At 52.4% G+C, this 24,372-nt stretch overlaps 1 protein-coding gene across 1 annotated transcript in view; it reads left to right on the top strand.

Moving 5' to 3' along the window:
- Positions 1–24,372, top strand: part of LOC133355251 (S phase cyclin A-associated protein in the endoplasmic reticulum-like) — a 227,935-nt gene that overhangs the window by 25,393 nt on the left and 178,170 nt on the right. Inside the window, 1 exon segment of the mRNA XM_061572635.1 lies at positions 18,601–18,846. Within this exon segment, the coding sequence (XP_061428619.1) occupies positions 18,601–18,846 (246 nt within the window).

Here is a 24,372-nt window from a genome sequence, read left to right on the forward strand (position 1 = left end):
TCCCCCCCCCTTCCCCACGTTTATGGAACGGGCCCGCCGGAGGTAATCGCGGCGTCGAATAGCCGCACGGCGGGGTGCCGGGAATTTTCCATGCACCCCGTGATGGAGCAGCGTTTGTCGCGTGGCGGTCAAAACCGATAACGTTTAATTCTCACATCAGTCATTGGCGGCTGGGCTCAAAACATCCACTGGCCACACTTGAGAACGCGGTTCCATCGCGGGTGGCTGGTAAACCTGGGAGTTAAGCACAGCTTCTTGGTGTGCTGCTGTCGGAATGGAAAATTGTCCGCGCGGGCATATTATCGCTTTACGTCGACGTTTTATTAGTTGAAATTAGGGGATTAACGCGCGATGTAGCCGAGTTATCTGCATGCCGTTCGAAATAAGGTCTCCTGGAGTGAAAATAACACTAAGATGTTGGGGGGCGGGGGTGGGGAAACTCGAGGCTTCCTGGCTTGTCAGCACATCGATCCCAAGTGTGGGCCGCGGATGCCTGTAGGGGGCAATCTTTGTCCGTCAACAGCCCCTGACCAGGTCGGTCCATCAGCAATTTGCGCTGAGTGCTCTGACGGATTACAAAAAAGCGTGAATTTGTACATAATTAATCAAATAGCGGCGGCCATCTGCTTGACAGGCCGCGATGCCGAGGAAGTGTTTACAATACTTCCCTGCCCCCCCCTTCCCCTTCCCCCCCCCCCCAAAGACAAAAAAAAGATCCCACAACCGGCAGCTAACATATTAAAGTACGTAATTGTCGTGGTACGGGAGGGATAGGGTTTATTTTTATTTATTTTACGAAAAGCACTCTAAAATTAAGGGGCACGAAATTAGTGGCGTGCGCTGGCCGCATCTCGCTTCGCCGTTCCTTCGCCGGCCTCGGAAAAAAGGGGGAAACGTCTTTCACAACAGGATGGTTGACAGCGCTTGTTTGCGCCGGGAGCCCCGTCGCAATCAGCGATCGGGCCCCGAACCTCAAATTACCCACGATTGTTATCGGCGGCGTCCGACCCTTGCCTTGCCAGTCTCTCCTGCGGCTTTGCTTTTTATTTTCGGCGCATTCTTTTTTTTTGTTATTTTCGTCGTCGTTGTTGTTGTTTGTTATTTGTTTTGCCTTCTTTTCGGGAGACGGACAGCTGCGCGATCCGAAATAGCCAAGGGCACGGCAGCAGATGCTGGTGCCGCCGCGTGTGAGCGTGCTCCGTGTGTTTGTGCGCATTTGTCTCGCTCGCTTTTTGTGGTGGTCGTGGGGGGCGGGGGGAGATTTTTTTTTGGGCATCCGTGTCGGCGCGTTTGTCTCGCCCGTCGCCACGCGTGTCCCAGCGTACCGTGGATGGGTGCGACGTGATCCGTGCGCTTACATGTTCGCACGCGTGTGCGCGCCTGTGCACGCGCGCACTCATGCGCATGTGCACGCACACGTGTATACGCACGTGCACGCACAAAGACGAACATCCCCTTTTGACCCACATGAAGACGAAGATCCCCCGTGTAGCCTTTGACAGACTGTTGGGGCAAGTGCTGTTAGCGAGCCGCCTCTAAAGTCTGACACGGCACACTAGGGGGGTGGGCGGTCAGCACCACCTTTTTCTCCCCAGTGTTGATGTCTACACACTGCACCAGGTGCTCATTTAAGGCTAAGTCGATCTAGGGGAGGCGCAGATGAGTAGCACAGTGCGCTAAACACCACGCTACCGCACACAAAACAAAGACAAATATCCCCCCGTATAGCCTTAACAAGTTCTACCGCACACACACATATACGCACATGCGCATACGTGTACGCACATATACATCCATGTACATTAACATGTGCATACGCACATGTTAATGTACATGGATGCGCGCAAGTACTCGAACACAGAGACCACGAACGCACGCGCACCCGTCGCGAGACGCACACGTTCGTGCACTCGCATAGACACGAACGCACGCACGCACGCGCACAATCGCAAGTAGATCATTTTATCGCCACGTGAAGGCAAAGAAAAATATCTACTTCTAAAACTGTTTATGAGTCGAAGACGGAGGGAACACATCCACCCGTGAACATGCTTGGGTGACACTCGGCGCCGTGCTCTCGATTATTAATCTTCCCTTGTACGTACAGGGCATCGCGCACAGAGTGAGCTGGATTCGAAGCGACACAGATGGGCTCCTCATGAAATAGTAAAACGATGTAGCTGCTCCTTGTGCTGCTACTGCCAAAGCCACCGGGGCGGCGGGGGGGGGGCGGTGTGGGAGAGACCCGAGGGTTAGAACCGGCTACCCGAACCGCTTGGAAGCGCACCTGGGATCTCATGAATAAGTGAATGGCAAAGGAAGAAAAATCGTGCATATGCATGGCCTCCTGCAACGCTTTCCAATGCGAGTCTGCCGTCATAGGCGTTTATTCGTGGTGTGGACACGCAGCCTTCAGGGCAAGAGATAGTTTCGTAAATTTTGGAAATTGTCGCAATTGTTGGGCGAACCCGTCGATGATTGATGTGTTTTCTTCGTTGCAAGTCCCTAAAGGAGCAACACAACTTTATATTTTACTAGCTGTACTTCCCGGCTTCGCCCGGGACTTGGATCCACCACGCCCGGCCGCCTTTGTCTCCCCAGTGGCGATGTTCACACACCACAGCACTGCTGTGGTGAGGCTGAGCCGACCTAGTGGAGGCCCAGGACTGGTTGAAATAATCGTCACCGGTGTTAGCCATGAGCGGGAATCGAACTCGGGTCGCCGGGTTCGTAGCACAGCGCACTAACCACTACACTACAATGCGTTACGCTTCCACATGCGGGGGTCACGTGACAGATTTGACGTCACAGCTCACTTGCCGTGCAAAAAATATATGCATTATTGAGCTTCCCACCCCCCCCAAAAAAACAATTTGCAGTTTGTTGCATGTCGGGAAGTACGCTAAACATTGTGAACATACACACATATTCACAAATCTGCCTTTCATACATATGGAGATTTCTTGGATCACCTGCACGAGAGTTGTTGTGACACCCGTGTTACAGACAGGAGCTAACGCTTCAGCACGTTGAGTTGGAAAGCGTCAACGGTAACACTTTTAGCAAACCTGTGCTGCTAGGAAAACGTTCCATTTGCATGGCCCCCCTGCATCGCTGCGGGGCGTTGCTCTGAAAAGGAAGCACCATATGCCGCTAAGTGGCTAACAATGATCCCGTGGCATCATCAGTCTCACCAGCGAGACAGATAGAGATGGACGACCTTAGTTTATGACCAGGTCATTGGGGGTCGGGGTAGCAGTGGTGCAGTGGGTTCGCACACTGTGCTATGAACCCGGCGATCGGAGTTCGATCCCTGGCCATCGCTCGTGTCAGCGGGGAGTGATATCTCTGTCTGAACCTGTCCCCCCCCCCCAAACTTCGCCTACCCCCCCCCCCAGCTTTCACCAATCCACACTGAACCAGCGTGGTATAATCAAGTTATCCTCATGACTGACGCCGCATGCCCTTGGTCCCGCAGTGGAAATGATAAAGGGCCGCAAACATCGTGGTCCAGCGTGTGCCCGTGGGCCCGGTCTCCGTCGACCGTCACACGTCGTGAGCTCTTGAGCGTTGCTAAAAATACGACGGCGCCCTCCGGCAAACAAGCGGGGGCAAAACGTCCGCTTCTCGACTTAACGAGCAGCGTTTGCGCGAGTCCGCTTGCCAGGACGGACGTGGCATGTCTGCCGTCGCTTATTCGGTCAAGGTTCGACTTCGTAACTCTCCATACGGAGGAGGGTGGGGGGCATTTCATCGCGCGAGCCGTGTAACCGGCATTGTTGCCGCCACAACGGCTCCGGACGCGTCCATCGACCATCGTAAATGTCCACGGAAATTCAACTCCTCCCTCCCGTCCTCCCCCGTCCTCCCTCTTGCCTTCCGCTTGCCTCCCCCAACGAATATCTCCACCCCCGGCCCCCTCCCCAACACCGTCGTAGACCATAAAATGTAGCAGTGGAACGCACCCCACGCCACCCCACCCAACCCCACCCTCCCACACGCCTGCCGCACTCCCAGCTTGCAAATCAAACTGCGTTTGCACCGGGATGATCGCGTGCGCTCACGCGCGCTGCTGCTGTCACCGCCGCCGCCGCGCGTAGCCCCATTGTAATTTAGTTGTCTCACTTTGAAGTTCAGAAATTAATCGCCGGGAAATTGATTTTCTCCCCCGTGTGCCTTGGGGTACACGAAACAACAACACCCATCGCGTTTGGGGAAACATTGATTAGAGACCGCTTCGTGCTCTGCCTGTCCGGCCGTTGCAGCCGCGTTCACAGGGGCTCGCCCTCCTCCATTTGCGTTTGCCTCGAAAGCCAAATGGTGGGCCAAGCGAGCTTCGAGGCATCGATAGAAGTGGCGGTTCAGTTCCATCTCGAGGCGCCCTGCCCTTGTTGCAGAGTCTTTGCGAGGCTCAGGGTGAATGCCACACCAGCCAGCAAGTAGGCATGATTCGAAAAGTCGAGCGATCCGGCCTTCGCTCTCCTTGGATTTCTTCGGCTCGTTCAGCACGATGTCTGACGTTTCGCTCCATGTCCCGGGAGCTTTGTTGGGACTTTAATTGATTTGCGCAGGTTCTGCTCAGCTTTACGGCACGTTGTTGGGTTGTACCGCGCGTCGTTCGACACGGTGTCCGACGTTTCGCCCCACCGCACCGAGTTGAGATTCTCAAGAAGCTCCCAGCACGTCGAGTGGAACGTCGGCACATGGTGCTGAGCAGCTCACGTGCTGGCACGGCTCTAACGTCCATGGGGGGGCTACGCAGAAGCACAAAAGCGTGACAACCTGCGCAGCGAGACACAATGGGCCAACAGCGTCCCGCGCGACCACCGAACACGGAGCAACTACGTTCGTTACACCCCGCCGCCCTCATCGCTAATTAAAACAAAAAATTAAATATATTTTTTTACCAGGTAAGGCCCACTGAGCTATATGGCTCTTTTTCAGCAGCGACCTGGCTCTCAAATGACCCTAGAGAAAAATCAACGCGACCACGGGGAGAACATGAAAACTCCAAATATACAGCAGGCGTCAGGGTCGGGATCGAACCCACGACCTCCTGCTTAGCAGGCGAGGTAGTTAACATCTAGCCACCGTGGCAGCCCTCGCCACCATGGCACTCACATCACCACAAACACAACTGTCCATTCGTCCATCCAGCGCCAGGCTGAGCAGCCCCTTGAGATGTAGGAATGTTTATCGTGTTGAGTGTACATACAAAAGACAAAGATCCCCCGTATAACCTTCACATACTTTTAGGGCATGTGCTGTTAGCGAGCACCTATAAAGGCTGGCACGGCACACGAGTCGGTGGGTGGCCAGCACCATGCCCTAATGTACACACGGCACTAGGTACTCATTTGAAGCTGAATCGACCTAGGGGAGGCCCATGACCGGTTCAGATAGTCGTCACCGGTGTTGGCCTTGAGCGGGATTCGAGTTCATGCCGCCGGGTTTGTAGCGCAGCGCGCTAACCACTACGCGCGCGCGCGCACACACAGAGACACGCGCGCAGAATCCAGCAGAGCATAGTCGGTCGCAATTGCATTTGGAGCCTAACCAGGTGTGTGAGTCATTTACATGGAACCGTTAATTTCTCTTAAAGGAGAAAACGGTGGAGCGCAGCGGGTGACCGAACGCGCCGTTCACAGCCTGACGCCGCGTTTGCAAAGGGACCGTTGTTATATGGACCCACGCTGATTTCGCGATTGAGGTGGGGGGGTGGGCGGTGGGTGTGTGGGGGGGGGGGGTAGTGGGGGGGTTGCCGTCGCCGCCGCCGTGAGTGACAACGGCACAAAGGGGGCTGATGTGCATATGCCCGGTGTCGGCAGGAGCGGCGGGAGCTCGGAGTCGCCAGAGTGATCGTCGTTACCGAGTTCATTGTTTTTTCCAGGGTTTGCTCACTTTTTTTGTTGTTGCTAAGATCGGCGTGATTTTTGTTGCGTTTTTTCGGCCCTTCGTTGGAAGATAATTTCGTGTGCACGTACGATAAGGGGGAGTTCTAAATCGACGACGCCAGTTGTTTTATTTTGTATTTGCGTTCTCGTCGGATGTTTACTCACGCGTGTAAAACGCACAATTTGCGATTCGAGGCGTGTTTCGCCTTTAGGTGTTGCGCGTAAAACCTTGTGGACTGTTGTATCATCGCCTCTTGGTGCATTATTATTAGTCTGGCAATAAATGTGAAGAAATACAAATATGACGAAATAAAAAAAAATTGTAATACAAAATATATTTTACGACACCCTTTTAACTCGTTTTAATCTCGTCCGCGTTCTTGCAGCCTTTTATCATCTTACGCATCGAAACAATGCTTTTACTTTTTGATTTAAAGCTTTCGTGACTGCAGGGATTCATACTCTTGGTTCTTTCTGTAAAGTCACGTAGAAGGGAAATAATAAAATACTAAAAATATAAAACAATAAAAAATTCTCACGACGTTTCGACTGCAACACAAGCAATCATCATCAGGTGTGAAATCCACAGCAAAAAATGTGTGGATTTTACACCTGATGATGATTGCTTGTGTTGCAGTCGAAACATCATGAGACTTTTAAATTGTTTAACATTTTTATTATTTTATTATTTCCCTTCTACGTGACTTTACCGAAAGAACCTAGAATATAATGCTTTTACTCTTCAGTTTCATAACACACTTTCGATTACAACAAGAAAAATACTTTGGATGGTTTCCCATACGCGGAGTGGGGGGGGGGGGGGCGGGTGAAGATGTGCAACGCGCAACGTTTGCGCTCATCGCTTCTCTTGGCTCGCGGCTCGCTGAGCAACGCGTTCGCGGTTCGCATGGGGCACCACATCGCTGCCCCCCCGACCAGCGAGAAGTAGACTCCTATGTCCAGCGTGTTGAACTTCTTTCGGCAACGTACGGAGCCGACCGTGCTCATCGAAAGTGCGGGATGATAATTAAACCGGCGCTCGCTTAAAGACATTTCTTTTCTGCAGGCACGGTTAATCCGCAACCCGGGTAAATCCTCCCCACGGATAATTGACAGTTAACGCTCTTTCGGTTCCGTGAATTCATCGTCACAAGCGACGAGCTTTCATTCGCGCGTCGGCCCGAGATCTGCATCTCTGCGCCTCCGGTTTGCTTACAGCGGTGGCTTCACGGATGTAATCGTAGAATTTACAACGGCATAAATAAAAGGAAAATAGTGCTGGAACGTTTTTGTTGCGTATAAGAATTGCCGTCATCGTCATCGGCGGCGGCGTGCAGTGCCACGATCCTTGGAGGGCACGACTGCCAATCACTTTTGAAGTTGGAACGTTGCAGCGGGAGGTTCTCATTGGAAACGTTCGGATTAACGGTGCGGCGCGCCGTCGTTACGCCACGTACAGCTGTCCCAGCCCAAGGTGTTGGCGTTAAATATCGTTGTTAAATTTTCCTTCCTTACTCTTTTCGAAGCTCTTTTATCTTGCGCCACCGTTTTTCTTTGCACGCAACGCGCGTGGCAATACGCGCGGCGCGTTCTTGTGTACGTTTTATTTCTAGATTTGAAGTTTTCGTGACTGCAAGGGTCCCATACTCTTTGGTTTTTTCGGTAAAGTCACGTCGTGATTTAATTTTTTTATTTTTGTATTTTTTTTGCCCACGTGACTTTACCGAAAAAACCAAAGAGTACATTTTATTTATTTACTCTCACATAAAAAAAATACATATACACACACACACTCTCAACGCAACATTGCGCCGCATTCGCCAACGCGCGGGACCGCCGGCTTCCTTATTTATTTATTTTTGTTGTTGTGTTTCTGGGATTTTTGTACATCCTTGTAGCAGCATGACTCGCAGGGCCCCCGCGGTAACGATCGCTCTGGGCTGTCGCAGCACGCGTGCTTTTTGTCCGACCATCGATTTTCTTAAAAGCAGGGCAAGTAAGCCACCATTCCACTGGGTCACATTTGTACAGGCTCACGCTCACTCTCTCTCGCTGGATCTCTCTCTCGCTCGCTCTCTTGCTCGCTCTCCCGCTCACCCACCCTTCTCCCGCCCGCCCGCGCGCGTGCACGTGTGTGTGTGTGTGTGTGCGCCCACGTGCATCTTTGTGCGCGTGTTCGTTTGTGCTTCCAACCCTCGTGTACCCGTGCGTGTGTGTGTGTGGACACGCGCACCTACGACGTAATTGTTCTTCAACATCTGTTTGTGTGTACCGTTGTGCACACGCGTGCCTACGTGTGTGAGTGCGTGCGTACTGCGGGGAGCGGTGGTGCAGTGGTGAGCGCACCGCACTACAAACTTGGAGATCCGAGTTCGATTCAAATATCTCAACCCGTCGTGGTTGACTCATACCTTGTACAATTTGTAAACATCAGCACTGGGTGGATGAAGGTGGCCTGGTGTGATGCCAACCACACCACCTCAAATGCCGATGTGGTTTTAATAGGTTCTCAATAACAGCACCTGCCCCAACAGTCTGTGTGAGATATACAGAGAATATTTATACGTTGGGGAGCGGTGGTGCAGTGGTTTTACAATAACACGCTACGTGAACTCTGAGCCTTGAGTGAGATTCACAGCCACGGCTAACATCAGTGGCGACTCGTATCAAAACTTCCTTAAAGTCAACTCATCGTTTTACCTGGGGAAACAATGGCGGCTAAAAAGGTCCTCGCTAACAGCCATTGCCCTGACAGTCATAATACTGTACAGGGGATCTGTGTGTGTGTGATATGATACCTGCAACCTGGGTTAAATTTCCAGTGATGGACAGCATCGCTGGTGCTGTTATTCGTGTGGGTGTGTCTTGTTTTTTTCATACGTATGTGCGTTGTTACATGTGTGTGAGCATGTATGGCATTGGTTAGCGCACCGCGCTACGAATCCGGCGACCCGAGTTCGATTCTCTCTCACGGCCAACACCAGTGACGATTATCTGAACTGGTCCCGGGCCTCCCCTAGGTCGACTCAGCCTCAAATGAGTACCTGGTGCGGTGTGTAAACATCGCCACTGGGGAGACAGGCGGTCAGGCGTGGTGCTGGCCACCCACCCCCTCGTGTACCGTTCCGGCCTTTATAGGTGCTCGCTAATAGCACTTGCCCCTACAGTCTGTTACAGGCTATATGGGGGATCTTTGTCTCTTGTGAGCACGTATGGCATTGGTTAGTGCGCGGCGCTACGAATCCGGCGACCCGAGTTTGATTCCCATCACGGCCAACACCAGTGACGATTATCTGAACCGGTCCTGGGCCTCCTCTAGGTCGACTCAGCCTGAAATGAGTAACTGGTGCGGTGTGTAAACATCGCAACGAGGGAGACAAAGGCGGCCGGGTGTGGCGCTGGCCACCCACACCCTCGTGTGCCCTGCCGGCCTTCATAGGTGCTGCTCGCTAACAGCACTTGCCCCAACAGTCTGTTACAGGCTACACGGGGAGATCTTTGTTTATATGTGTAGCGTAGTCATTTGTGCAATGAGTTACAATACCAGTGACCTTCTTTCAATTCCTGCCCATGAATAGGTTCACATCCGTGACACGTGGTATCTGAACTTGCTCTGGGGATTCCTGAAGCTCAGCTCATCCTTCATCACAAGCAATCCCGATTTACACCCTCCCCCATTCACGTAGTTTCGCAATTACTTCGCCACTCTATCAATACCACGACCTGATTTGCGTCGCCTCAACCCGCACGCTTACATCCTTTCTCGTGATCCGTCGCCTCTCGGGCCTCGCCTCAAACCCACCGACCCCGTAAAATGTACACTGAGACCTCCTTTACCAGTGGCAAAATATAGTAGTAGGTTTTTACCGTTTAAACTGGTACAAAACTGACACCTTTATACAAGGCATCATCTTCTTGGTTCTTTCGGTAAAGTCACGTGACTTTACCGAAAGAACCAAGAAGATGAATCCCTGCAGTCACGAAAGCTTTAAATCGAAAAATGCAAGGCATCATGTTTGCAATAACCACAACACAAGCAGTTGTACGCCTTTTGGCGTCATCTGGTCCAACACCAATGGAGACTAGGCTCTAAGAAAAGCTGTCTCGGGTGTGGACCAATCAACTTCAAGGACAGTGCATATCATTACCATTATCAGAGTTGTTTCTTTTTGTTAGCATTTTGACTGCTTGTGTTGTGGTTATTGCAAACATGATGCCTTGTATAAAGGTGTCAGTTTTGTACCAGTTTAAAGAGTAAAAACCTACTACCCGTAAAATTTCTTCGATTTATGTCGTTTTGATATTCACCCGTTGCACCTTTCCGGAGCGCATCCCCGACGCAAACCGGGGAGTTACTCTGCTTGGCACGGTGTGTACAAACATGAGCTCTGGAGAGACAAAGGTGGCTGGCAACAACACCCCCTCCCCGCACTCCCTTGTGTTCTGGCCTTGATATGTACTCGCTAACAGCACTTGCTCCGGCAGTCTGTAAGGCCACATGGCGGAGATCCTGGTATTTGTTTATTGTGCGCTTTTGTGCCTTTGTGGAGACAAATAATGGGTGCCTTCGTGGGTGGGTGTACGTTCGTGCGTGCGTGCATGTGTGTATGTGTGCATGTGTTCGTGCGCGTGTATTCCTGCACGTTCGTGAATGTGTTCCCGATGCTTGTATGCCTTTGCACAAATCTCATCACGTTATTCCAGCACTCCACGTGTTTACATTTGCATCATACGAATGTTGCAGCCCTTTGTTCAATCCACTGCTGGATGAAGGCCCCCCCCGCGCGCCTTTTCGGTGGTGCGGGTTTTATGTATGAAGGAATGTCCAGGGTCATGGCGTGTTTGACCATACTTCACCGCATTGGTCAGTGTGGGTTGATAAATGCGGAAATGCCCAGCACCATTTCAGATATCACTCGTCACGGAGTCTCTCCCATCGCTAGGAATTGAACTGACGTCCCTGTGTTAATAGTCCATGTGTGGGTACGTCTGTGCGCAATTACTCATGGCTCAATGATTTCCCCTTCGCTTCCCCAACTCATTGTGTTGTGGGTTTAAGAATCGATGGTAAATTTTTAATTGACGCTTTGTCACAACCCGAATTATTACCATATATCACGTGACCACGTTGCGCAGGATGCATCAGATCTCAGAAGCTAAGCAGGTTGGAGCCTGGATAGTACTTGGAAGGGCGATCAACAAAATACCAGGTCTTAGAGACTGTGAGGCTACATGGTGGTCAGTGCAGCAAGATTCAGTGTTGTACTGCACTTCACTGCTCCCACATCTCGGCTCCGTACCTTCACCAGCCGACCGGCGTGGTAAAGTATAGGATAGGCCCTCATCCAGCAATGGATTAAAGTGTACATCGTATTATTAATGTCATTGTGTACATTCACGACCATCGTGTGTTCATACGTGCGTACGTACACATGGGCTAGCTTTGCCACAAATTTTAAGGCCATGTGCCAATATAAATAAGGAATCTCCCACACCATTACTCTGTCGGCCTAGGCCAGGCACTTCAGTGCTTAATCTTCTCAGCCCACTGCACCAGACTATGATTATTACCAGAGTTGGTGATATCATTTGGGTTTACTCCTGATGGCCAGTGGCCAGGAACTGATGACAGAGAGGAAGCCAACGGTAAGGGTGAAAAACATGCCCAAGAGGCCGTGCACCGCGGAGATGGAGCCAGGAAATCGGATCAGATGTAGAAGCTGAACGAACTGTTGCATCGCGGGACCGTGAAGGAACGGCGATGACACGCAGAGGCCTCCATCCAGCGGTGGATTGATCATGGCTCATGTGATGATAGTGATTAACGTCACAAGTCGTTTATGTACGTGGCTAATCTCGAACACCAAGAAGTGTTTGCTAGGATCCTGCTTGAGTTGCATAACCAATTCCCAATTGAATATTTAGTCGCTGTTGACGTCATGGTCATCTTAGGGGCGGCTAAGCTGATGGGCCATGGACAGGGAGGAGGAAGTCAAATCCACGCCGCATATCCGACCGCCACTCATCTGTCCTGACCAATTGACCGTCAACACCTTACTAAGAGGGTTTTTCTCCTATTTTTCTGGCAACAAAACTGACACCTTTTGCAAGGAGTCATGTTAACATTAACCACAATACTTGCAGTGAAATGTAAACAAATAACAATACTCTGATAATTTATGCATTGTCCTTCAAACTGATTGGTCCACACCAGAGACAGCTTTTCTTAGAGCCTAGTTTTATATGGTGTTTGACCAGATGACGCCTTTTGGCGTACACTTTTGGCGTCATCTGGTCGAACACCATATGAGACTAGTGTCGTAACTAGTGTAGTAACTAGTGGCAAATGAGGCCTCGTGATGTAGACGTCAACACCTTGTGCAGTATTTGTCCGATGTTCTCTCGATGTTCGCAAATCCGAACTTTTGACAATGTTCTCCGATACCGCGGTCCCCATTTAAGCGACGTCGTTCCGTATTAATCGGACCACTTTTGCACCGCGCCCCAATTGAAGCTCACGCGGGCATTGTCTGCCCTCCTTTCCCTTCGCGTGGCGGGTCGAGATATTTTTGGCGTAATGCTGGTTTCTTTTATTGCGAAATTGCAAGAGGGATGGGCTGGTGGTTGGTAGGGGTGCTTTCTTAACGGATATATATTTATTTTTTACACTGAGTGTGGTAGCGGTGGTGGCGTCGGCAGCAGCGGCGGCCAGGGAGGTGGTCAGATAAAATCAGCCAGGCGGGGAATATGGAAGGATGGGGGGGGGGGGCGTGCAGCACGCTCGCTCTGAGCTTCAGCGAGTCCATTAAGGGTCCCCCGGCGCTCCGTCCAGAGCTACCAGAAGTGTTCATAAATGGACGTGGATAAAACTCGCGTTTGCTCGTGTGTGTGCGCACGTGTGTCCGTTGGCCAGTGTGTGTGTGCACGTGTGTGTGTGTTTGTGTGGGGAGCGGTGGTGTAGCGGTTAGCGCGCTGTGCTACGAACCCGGCGACCGAGTTCGATTCCCGCTCACGGCCAACACCGGTGACGATTATCTGAACCGGTCCCGGGCCTCCCCTATGTCGACTCAGCCTCGAATGAGTACCTGGTGCGGTGTGTAAACATCGTCACTCGGGAGACAAAGGCGGCCGGGCGTGGTGTTGGCCTCCCACCCCCTCGTGTGCCGTGTCGGCCTTCATAGGTGCTCGATGACAGCACTTGCCCCAACAGTCTGTTAAGGCTAAATGGGGGATCTTTGTCTTTGTTGTGTGTTTGTGTGGGGAGCGGTGGTGTAGCGTTTAGCGCGCTGCGCTATGAACCTGGCGACCCGGGTTCGATTCCCGCTCACGGCCAACACCAGTGACGATTATCTCAACCGGTAGATGGCATCCCCTAGGTCGACTCAGCCTCAAATGAGTCCCTGGTCCGATGTGTAAATATCTCCACTTGGGAGACAAAGGCGGCCGGGCGTGGTGCTGGCCACCCACCCCCTCGTGTGCCGTTCCAGCCTTCATAGGTGCTCGCTAACCGCACTTGCCCCGACAGTCTGTTAAGGCTATACGGGGGATATTTGTCTTTGTGTGCGCGCTCAACCCTCGTATCAAAACGATTTAACTATCTTCTCGGTCTTGCCATGTCCATCGAGCCAGGCGGCTCATAGCGGCACAGCAATCGGCTTGCAGTCGGAATGTTGTGGATTGTCTCGGCCTCATCATCATCTCTTCAGGATCCGTAGCATTATTAACACTTTGTTGGGCACAAATCAACATTGCTCGTCCTATGGATAGACTTGCCCTCACCGTAGTAAGGAGGACATTTCACTTCTGAGTCAGGGCTGTAAATGTGAGGTGAGCACTGCCTCAAAGCTCACTTGAGCAGGAGAACACTTGGACTGTTTCCACTCGCCATTCACACTGTGATCAACCACCACGCTCACTGATGAAATCCCTTGCACTGCTGCACTTTTAGAAATCCCTCCCATACAACGCCGTAATTATAATATATTCAAATATGCTCAAAATGTCCCCCCCAATATATTGCTATAAAAAAATTGCTATGCTATGTAAATAAAAACAACAATTTGCTAAACCTTGGCCACAATATCTGGACTTGTCTTCATATACATCAAGGCGTAGATTTCTGTTCATATGATTGTGGTTATGGTTGCACTTTATTAATCCCTAATCTATGCCATTACATACAATGAAACAAGAAATGGTAAAAAAAGTAAAAAACAGAACAAATGCAATTCAATACACTATTAGACATTATTGTAAAACATATCCCATGTGTTAGTGAATTTTTTAATATTTTAGGCAGGACATGAGTTATCAAATTCAGATAATTTTCGGGGTTGGGACCCCCAAGACACCCTGGGAGATTTGGTCCCCCCCAATGTTGACTCCTTTGCTACGGCCTTGCTCCCACATACTCTTTGCTTGCCATGTTCTTGGGACATTTGCTTAAGTCAAGACACGTGCAAGCCCTTGTCTCTTACACCTTCAATGGTGCTGATTGTTGCGGGCTGCCTGACGTGTTTTGGGCCTTTGAGCCTGTTGCCCAGCAAGTTTGCTTTGTAATAAATAAATAAATAAACAAGCAAACAGCTGTGTGGCCTCGTCTTGCCGTGTCAGTTGCCCCACTTTAGCTCGCCACTCTCGGCCGCCTCGCCACTTTTTCAGCTTATTTACACATTTTCTGTGGAAAATCCAGTCGCTGTGTCGACAGCGGAGTGCGTAGCACGGAGAGCCAACACAACCGCGTCGGCTTGTGTGTGCGCACTGTCGTACAATGGCGTAGGGACGCTGGTGCTGCTGCTGCTGCCGCTGCCGCGGGATAATGGCGAGGACAGTGGAACTTGCAATCAGGGGGTGGCCTCTTCGATCTCCAGGCGCGATGGTTTGAACAATGACGCGGGTTTCTCAAATCCATCCCCCACCCCACCGCCGCTTGCCTCTGTCCACCCAGTGGAATAAATGGGTGCACCACAGACAGTGGATTGGCAGGTCGTGTGTGTGGTGGGGTGTGGGGTAAAGTTAGGGAACTCGTGTCCCTCTTCTAAGACACCTGGTCAGAGTGGAGGAGTGGAGCTGCTTCTAGTGGAGGCCCTTTCTGCCAGCATTGGTGTGAGCAGGCAGATGCAGGGCTGCACCACTTCTTTTTATAGCTTTCCCATAAGCCCGCTGACACAAAAGGAGCATGAAGGGCTGATTGCTTTGATGCAGTTTCTGTTGTGAGCCATCAGAAAATAAACTCTGCATGTCTCTCTCTTGTTGACACGTGAAAAAAGAAAATTGATAAAATGTTCGGCGATTAAAATATTATTTCGTGAAAGCCACATGCGGTCTCTTTTTCCACTTTTGCGTCGTTTGAAAGGATACTCGCTTTCAGTTATGGTGCGTGCTTAAGTTTAGAATTCTTTGTCGTGCACTGAAACGGTCATTGTGGCCCTGATTTGGGGAATTAATCGCGGTGCTCTGCCTGCGTTTTTTTGAAAATTAACTCGGACGTCGCCAGCGCCGCATGAAACGCTGGCCAATTCGTCATTGTAAATGTACATTGACGGCCATCTGCACACATTTAGTCAGCTTCACTGCCGTTGTTGTCCGCGTCTCTTGTCAATCGACAAATATATAAATCCTTCGCAAACGGTGGCTTTTGTCGCCGTTGTCGTCGCGGACATCGCGACGGCTTCGGGGCTTGAGAAGGCCGTCATTCAGCAGTGCTTAGATCTGGGCCGCGTGTCGTGAAGGCAACACTCACTCATATCAGCTGTATAATCGACATCGTCAACGGTCTCGTCACTTTTAGCCTCCCGAATGCCTTGAGAATTCCTCCAACCACAACGACTCGCATTGCACTTGAGTTGATGTCACCTTCAAGTCTCTCCAGCCAGTCCGATAACGCACTTCACGCATCATTGCCATCCGTGACAATGATGATGATGATAATCCAATTGCATGAGAAGGCACTTGGTCATCGGCATCACAAACGGTCACATTCATTTAAATTATCATCATCATCATCATCATGTCAAAACCATGATCATCATCACCTCCGTCATCCATCACTGCCCCCACTGGACCATTCACCACCACCACCAGGCACGGCCATCAATCTCGGCACGTTCCTCCCTCGCACACTCCCCGGACAGCGCTTCTCCCCCGCCCTCCTCACGGTGTTTACATCGCTCGCTCTCCTCCCCGTCTGCTGCTGCTGCTGCCCTGTCTGGCACACTCCCCCGATGCACCCCGGGATGTACGGACGTCTCGGTGATTTTAACGCACATTTTTGTAATTTCATCCCAATATCGTCCCGAGCGTGCTCCCACTGTCATGTCGGTGGCGTGGCCTAGCCGTCGCGTGTCCGCCGCTTGCTGCTGAGCTTCACGGTTCGAATCCAGCGGCCTCCCTGGTTATTAGTGCGGGTGTTTTTTTTTGGCGTAGAAACAGGCGTCGTCTGCTACACAGCGGACGTGACACGAGGGTAGGCCTCCGTGCGCTGGCGTCGTGGTCCAAATTTGAAAAATTACCCGCAAATTACTCAATTGGAATATGATTAGAAATCATCACCGCGAGCCCCCCCCCACTGCACAAACTTAACAGAACCCTCCTTGAAAAGAGTCCTGAGACTCACTGAGGCCCCTCATGGGAACTCTTGCAGACCGGTGCAATGCTTCGTATGAGAGAACGGCCCGTGGAAGCGGATAGCACAGAGCTACTGCCAAGATCCATTCCGGTGACCTCTGGACAGCACAGTAGGTGGGCAGCACTTTCATGTTCGTTGCGTTACGGTCAAACAAACGTACGCTGGAATTTAGCCAGATGAAGTACGCAACCAAATCGTTCGATTTGGTTGCGTACTACTGAGAACATCATATCCCTTACACTTGGGAATCCAGTTTCATCACATTGCGGCCGAACCCTGGATTAGAACCCAGGCCGTCGTCAGCTGTGCTGGCTCAAGACTCTGACCTCCGAGCCACTCGGTCACCTCCACACAGGTCAGAGGTCGCAAACGGGTTGTGATTCCTTACCCGTACCCATACCTGGCCGCACCAGGGTCGCAAATGGGTACCCGTACCCGTACCTGGCCAGGCACGGGTTCCCGTTCCCTACCCGTACCCGTACCCTACCCGAAATGAGTGACAAACGGTGACTCACCAGTGACTCACGGCCTACCCGTACCCGTACCCGGCCGCCACAGGGTCGCAAATGGGTACCCGTACCCGGCCAGATACGGGTTCCCGTTCCCTACCCATACCCGCACCCTACCCGAAATGAGTGATAAACGGTGACTCACCAGTGACTCACGGCCTACCCGTACCCGTACCCGACCGCACCAGGGTCGCAAATGGCTACCCGTACCCGGCCGGTACGGGTAGCCGGGTATCGGGTACCCGGTTGCGACCTCTGACACAGGTGCTTCTCAACATTTCCCTCTCGACAACTCCCACCTGTCTGTGCTGCTCCCTCCCCACCCCCCCCTATGCGGCCTGACTGGCTTGGCTGACTGCCCAGCTGACGGAGGCTCGCTACTGCCGCTGTCAGAGGGAGCCGGGGAGCGTGGGTTCGGGCAGTAGCCCGCGATTGCAAACGGGTTCTCAGCTGTAGTGAGTTGATCATCTCAGTCCTGTGGCCAAAGTAAACCCATCATATTAAATTTGGTGTTGGTTCAGCCAACCCTATAAAATCCCAACATTAAGCTCGGTAAATATGGATGCGCATGTCGTTGTCACACCAGACAGTATGAATGTAGCGTGCGTCGGAAAGGTTAGGTTAGTTCATGATTTGCGTGTATTTTTCATAAATAACGGATTCTCACATGCACGAATCTGTGCACGCATCATGAGTGTGATGATGAATATTTATTCAAGAATCACAACCGGCCTTCTGGCTGTAGCACAGCACACCGTGAACTTCATTCGCCGATTCCTCCACGCGTGTTGAGGACTCAATCAACCACCAGACTGACCGTCGTCTCATCCACGCTGTGTTCAACCACCACCACACTGCAGGTCACGACGACATCAACAACAACACACTCGCTCACTCACCCACCCATTCGCTCACCCATCCACACACCAACCCACTCGCTCACCCACCCACTCGCTCACCCATCCACACACCAACCCACTCGCTCACCCACCCACTTGCTCACCCACCCACTCACTCACCAACCCACTCGCTCACCCACCCACTCGCTCACCCACTCACTCGCTCACCCATCCACACACCAACCCACTCGCTCACTCACCCACTCGCTCACCCACTCGCTCACCCACTAGCTCACTCACCCACCCACTTGCTCACCCATCCACACACCAACCCACTCGCTCACTCACCCACCCACTCGCTCACCCATCCACTCACCCACCCACTCACTCACCCACCCACACTCTTCCCATTGCAGGGCACTATACTCATATTTCTGCTTCTTCCCTCACACTTGCTCCTCTTTGGAATTTTCTTCCATCATCTCTTTTCCCAAGTTCTTATGACGTGCAAAAGTTTAAATATTACACCCTCAATGGTCCGGTTAAAAACACGTACACAATACGTGCAGCGAGTCGCTGACACAAGTCAGAGGTGCCTGCCGTTTTGGGCCTGTGGCCCTGTGCTCGGCAATCGCAAATATAAAATAGAAATTAAAAACCAGGAACGGTATTGTGGGTGTCGCTGCCATGCCGACCGTGTTCCCTCTTCTCTGTGCGTTCGCTCCACCAAGCAGCCCGATGGTGGGGAGCGCAAAGCTGGGCAGCTGCTGGGCGGCGGCGGCGGCGGTGGCGGCGGCGTCGGCGGCGTCGGCGGCGGTGGCGGCGGCATCTCCGAGAAGATCCCGTGCAAGCCGAGGCCTCCCAGCAAGGCGGACCTGCGCGCCCGCTACTGGGCCTACCTGTTCGACAATCTTCGGCGGGCGGTGGACGAGATCTACGTGACCTGCGAGACCGACCAGAGCGTCGTGGAGTGCAAGGTGCGTTTCCGCGTGCCACCCTGCTGCCCCGCCGGCTCTCCCACTCGTCCCGTCACCCGCGTATCTGCTCACCGGAACCCTGCCTATAGCCTTATGGCTCAACCGTTCCTTTACCCACTCAATCGTTGGTTCATGCTATGCACCCGTCTGTTAAGTTGCTCGTGTGTCCGTTCGCTTGCTCAACCCCCTCACCTACCTATTCAGCCGCTTGCCTGCATAATAATAATAATAGTACAATTTGTAACGCGCGCAAATTTGCAGACGTAGTGGCCGCAACTCAGAGGCGCGGAGCCAAGCTCAGAGTCGCTCAAAAGCATGATTGTAGAGGTGAGTTTTTAAGTGTCTCTTGAAGGAGGCGATTGAGGTGATGCTGCGAATGTGCAGAGGGATATCGTTCCAGACTGTTGGGGCTGCCACCGAGAAGCGGCGCGTAGACATGACCATCCTGGATCTTGGTATCAAGAGGAGATCGTGAGTCGCGCTGCGCAGGCATCTGCCGCGTGCTGAGCTGCAAGTTGTCAATAATGAAGAAAGATACGGCGGGCAGGGTTCACTAACACATTTACCAGTTCGCTTACCGAGCTGTCTTACTGCTTACCTGTCCATTAATTTGCTCATCTCCCCGGCTCGTCTACTCACCAGCCCATTTATTTACTCACCCTACCCCTTCATCTGACCAACCTTCTCACCAACTCTCCTACTGGCTATGAATGTACTTCTGCCCATTGACCTTTACACTTACCTGTTGACTGGTTTAGCTACTTGCTCAGCAGTTGGTGAACTTATCTAACCTTTGACCTACACGCTGTACTCACCTGCCTCTTAATGTATCTACCTGCTGACCGGCTCACCTACTTGCCTGCTCATTGTCTCGCTCACCTACCCTTCCACCTACTCGCTCGCATGTTCGCTTACCTACTTGGTTATCCACTCGCCTGTTAGTTTATTTATCTGCCCTTATCTATATTTATACAGCGCCTTATTTCAAAGGTGCTTCAAACATTTGCCCATTCACCTGCCTGTGCACTTGCTTACATTTTTGTTTACCTACTCATCTTCCCGTTTTTTGTTGTTGCGGTCCCCCGGCGCCGTTATTCGCATGGGTCCTCGGTGCCGTGGGGCCTGCAGAACGATCATCCGAATCCCGGCAGCTTCCACACACGCCACACACACACGCACGCTCTCGCTCGCTCGCTCGGGTTTCAATCCGCCAAGTGGCAGCGCTTCAGCTGCAGCTCGAGAAGGCCCCCGTCTGTCGAGCACGCTAAAGACTCGTCATGGTGTCCCAGCCGGCGATGAGCGCACATTCAACACAAACAGCTTTCAAGTGCCACCTTTCAGGGTTCCCATTGTTCGGTGTGCGGTGGGCACGAGTGCTTTCTGGGGGAGGGGGGTTCCTTTTTGTTTTTTTCTCTCCCCACCCCCCTGCCAACCACCACCGCAACCACCACCGCAACCACCGCCATCCACCGCAACCAGCACCACCGCCACAACCACCACCGCAACTGCCGCCGCAACCACCACCACAACCACCACCGCCGCCATCCACCGCAACCACCGGCATCCACCGCAACCACCGCAACCACCACCACCGCCACAACCACCACCACAACCACCACCACCGCAACCACCGCCACAACCACCACCACAACCACCACCACCGCAGTCACCACCGCCACAACCACCGCCGCTGCAACCACCACCACAACCACCGTCCACCGCAACCGCAATCACAATAACCACCGTCGGTCTCCAAGCAAAAGCCAGACGCGCGTGCGGAGAGAGGCGATGAAAAGGATAGCAGCAGGCAGGTCTTGAGATCGGACGCTAAAAAGGTCAATTGGCGTCTGTCAGTTTTTGAGAAGCCCTCCTTGCTGATTTATTGTGCAAGTGTTTGGAATTTGGAAGTGGTGGCGGGTCGGTTTTTTTTAGTGTCTCATTTGGGGCCGGTGGTGCCACGCAATCACACAAAGCAAGCGGGCGGGCGGGAGACACAAAGGCCTCCTCGCCTGCGGCAACGCCAGCGTCGCAAAGGAGAGCCGTGAGTCGGGAGGTGGGAGCCAGCGTGGAGGGGGGGGGGGGCCGTGCAGGTGCGACGTGGGAGACGGACGTCGGTAGCACCGTCAACGCACCCGCCGCTCCGCTCGGGGTTTTTTTGTTGTTGTTGCTGTCCCCCGGCGCCGTTATTCGCGAACACAAATGCCCTCACCTGCCGTCCCACCTGCCCACTCGGCAGCCGCCGTTTTCGCTTTTGTATTTTTTGTCGCTAATTGTGCTCGCAATTGTTCTGTGAAAATCCAGCCGAGGAGTGGAGACTTTTGCGGTCGTTTTTTCTTCTTCTCTATATGACGATACAGAGGCGTGTATCTGCTTCTTGTCATCCCATGGCGTACTGGTCTGTTGGTCCACGAATGTTTCCTTCACTGATAACTCCCTGCAGTGTTCTCTCTCCACTCATCTCTGTGAGTCGCTCCGTCTCTCAGCCGAGATGCCTCCATCCCACCCGCTGTTTGACGTCCAGATCGCAGTCTTCCTCTTCCCGCAGCACCTCCGAGTGTTCCCTCCATCGTCATCCATTGCAGCCGGTCACCAGTCAATCTTGATCACATGTCTGAAAATGTTGCCCGTTTCCTTGACTTGACCTGACTAAGCAACCTTGCTTTCTCTTCTATGTAAAGTCAACAGATAACATCCTTGCTCCTCATAAGAAATGTTAAGAATTCTCTTGGATTGCCTTTTTATTTCCGCATTTATCGTTTGTGGAAGAAAAACCCTCCGTGTGACGTCGCGGGTCTTCACCTCTGCTGTGGCCTTCGAGGATCCGTCTTTGGTAACCTCCGGACTACCTTGGAAGCGGCCCGCGTTAACAACAGAGCGGTTCGTCTGTGGAACGTGCACAGATTTAGCCCATGGATTCCGGACGGGGGTGGGGGGGGGGGTGTGCTGTCTCTTAAGTGCAAATCCACATTTTCTGCGTTTGTTCTTGTTTTCGCGCAAAAAAAATCATTGGTGACCGGGCCGAGACCCATCGGCTCGTTCGCCACACACACGACAAACTGGTTTTCATCTCCGGTGGCCGACCTGGATCCAAACCCAAGGTCTTGGGCGCTGCTGGCTCGGCACTTTGATACGGACATTAGCGCTAACCTCCGCGAGCCGCCCGACCCGCCCACCGCTCTTGAAAGCGTTTCGCTGTCGCATCGCCTCGGGTCGCGCAACTTTACTTTGTTGTAGACGGCGCCCCCCCCCCCTCGCCCTCCCTCTGTCTCCAACCACCAGCAGCCTTGGCTGCCCTTCTGTCTCTCTGCTCCCGCCCCCGTCCTCCCTGGCTTTCGATTAATTTTACCCAGCGTGCATTTCTTCTTCAGGCGATGGGCATTTTTCACGAGCCGGCTGCAGCCCCGCAGCCTAACATTGTTGTAAAGGAAGGGGGCGATTATTTTATTTCTATTATTTTTTACCTACGTGCCTTTACTGAATAAACCTAAGAGTGTGAAGGGGGTGGTATCCGAACCGGTCCTGGGCCCCGCCTCCCTTGCCCCTTCACCAACCCTCACCGGCGAGCGTGGGCGACGTGCAGTCACGCCGCCCCCATGACCGACGCGGCGTGGCTAGGCCATCATCCAGCAGTGGGCCTGATAAAGGGGGGCTGTGCGTGATTGATGAGGAACCGGCACGCATGGCGGCATTTGAACTTTGCCTGTGCTGTTGCCTTCGTTTTTTTTGGTTTCCTGGGTCCGCGGGCTTGTTCGTAATGAAGCCCCCAGCTACCCTAATTGCCGCGGCGCTTTTGTGCGAGCAAATTGGAAAGGAGAATGAAAGGTTGACACTTACTTTAAACTGTCGCAATAATAATTTGACTGCTGATTTTTTTTTTCTCCTCCTGACTTGATCGTTAAATAATGCTTACAAAAAAAAACAGAAACCAACCATGAGAGAGAGAGAGAGAGAAAAAAAAAACCCCCGCCACACAATTTTGTTTTCAATTCTCCGCGCAGCAATTGCACATTTTTGATTGCAGACCGAGACCTTGCCGGCCGGCCGCTGCCAACGCGACGTTGCATCGTGTCTCTGGCACAGAGAGATCAGACGGACAATTTTCTCCCCATTTTCCTTTCCGTCACCGCGCTGTTATTAACCCCCTTTTTGGCGACGACGCCAGGGAATCTACGCCAAATCCGGCGTGCGCTACGCTTTTCGACGCTTTTAATCCAGCGCTGGGCTACGGCGCATTGAGGGTCGTAGGTCGCAGCCGTCGGCCCGGTGACCCCTCCCTCTAACCCGCGGATTTGTGCCGTTGCGCCGGCGGTTAAACGGCGCGGCCCTCGCCGTCGCGGCCGTCGCTGTCATCGCGGTCGTCGTGTGCGTCGCGAAAGGGGTTATAACGCAGAATAGGCCGTCATCTCGCATCGTGGCGTTTGTCACAGTGTGCCGAGGTTTTGGGGGTAAATAATCTGTCAGTCTCTGCGGGAGCTATTTAAAAAAAAATACAAATAAAGACGAGTATCGTTGTGTCTCCGCATTGATTATGCACCGACGTGCTTGCGGCCCGGTGTAATGTCTCGCCGTTTTGCCAAGAAACGTTGGTTCATTTTCCGTGCAGTCATTGTTGTTTATTATTATTATTATTGTTACGATTATGATGTTGTTTTCTTGTAGAGTCAATGTGAAGTCCAGGAAACACACGGGAGCCATTCCCACCTCCCTTCTTTTTAGAATCAATGCCACGAAACATGGCCTTAGGAGACCCAGAGGCCAGGATTAGGCCCATGGTAGGGGGTGTGGGGGGCGTCCGCATGCACGTGAGACATCGCGCAGCGGCGCTGGCAGAGGGAGTCGGGCCGGCTGGCTAAGAGGTCAGAGCACTGCCGAGGGCTTTGGTTCGAATCCGGGTTTTGGCCTCCTCCGTGTCACGTTTGCGATAATTGCTTGCTCACGGAGTGAGGATCGAGCTGTTGACGAAGGCGACGACGATGACGACAACCAAAAACGAGGGTTCTCAAGTAGAGCGGAGGAGTGGTGATCGTCTCAGCCAGCTCCCCAAATTTGTGCGCAAAAAAATTAAATTATTGCGTTGCATTTGGCTTTTTTTCCACTGAATTGGGCTTCTTTTTCAGCTTCTGAGAACTTAAACATTTGAACTTGAGGCAGGTGCGATGAACTCGCGTGGAATAGATGAACGCTTTGGAGTTACAGGGAGACAGGATAAAGGACACGCACAAGGTAGTGGGCTTTGGAGGGACGTGTCGCTGGATGGGATAGTGACTACGGTTGAGACTCGCATGGAATCTGGAGGAGAAAGCCAGCTTGGTTGCAGGTGAGGAATGGTGATGGACTTGGGGAGGCCTTCATCCCACAGTGGATAGATCATGGCTGATGGTGATGCTGATGATGAAAATGTTTTCTCCTCGTATGGAGGAAGACGTTGACATGGGACTTGAAAATTGTTTCTCAGACATCTTCCAGGAGCCAAAACGATGGTGAACCTCGAGCTGTGTGAGAGTTTCAAAGACACATTTCTTTACG

The sequence above is a fragment of the Lethenteron reissneri genome, chromosome 50 (assembly GCF_015708825.2).
Source record: "Lethenteron reissneri isolate LAM-NWPU_2019-01 chromosome 50, ASM1570882v1, whole genome shotgun sequence".
NCBI classification, from domain to species: domain Eukaryota; kingdom Metazoa; phylum Chordata; class Hyperoartia; order Petromyzontiformes; family Petromyzontidae; genus Lethenteron; species Lethenteron reissneri.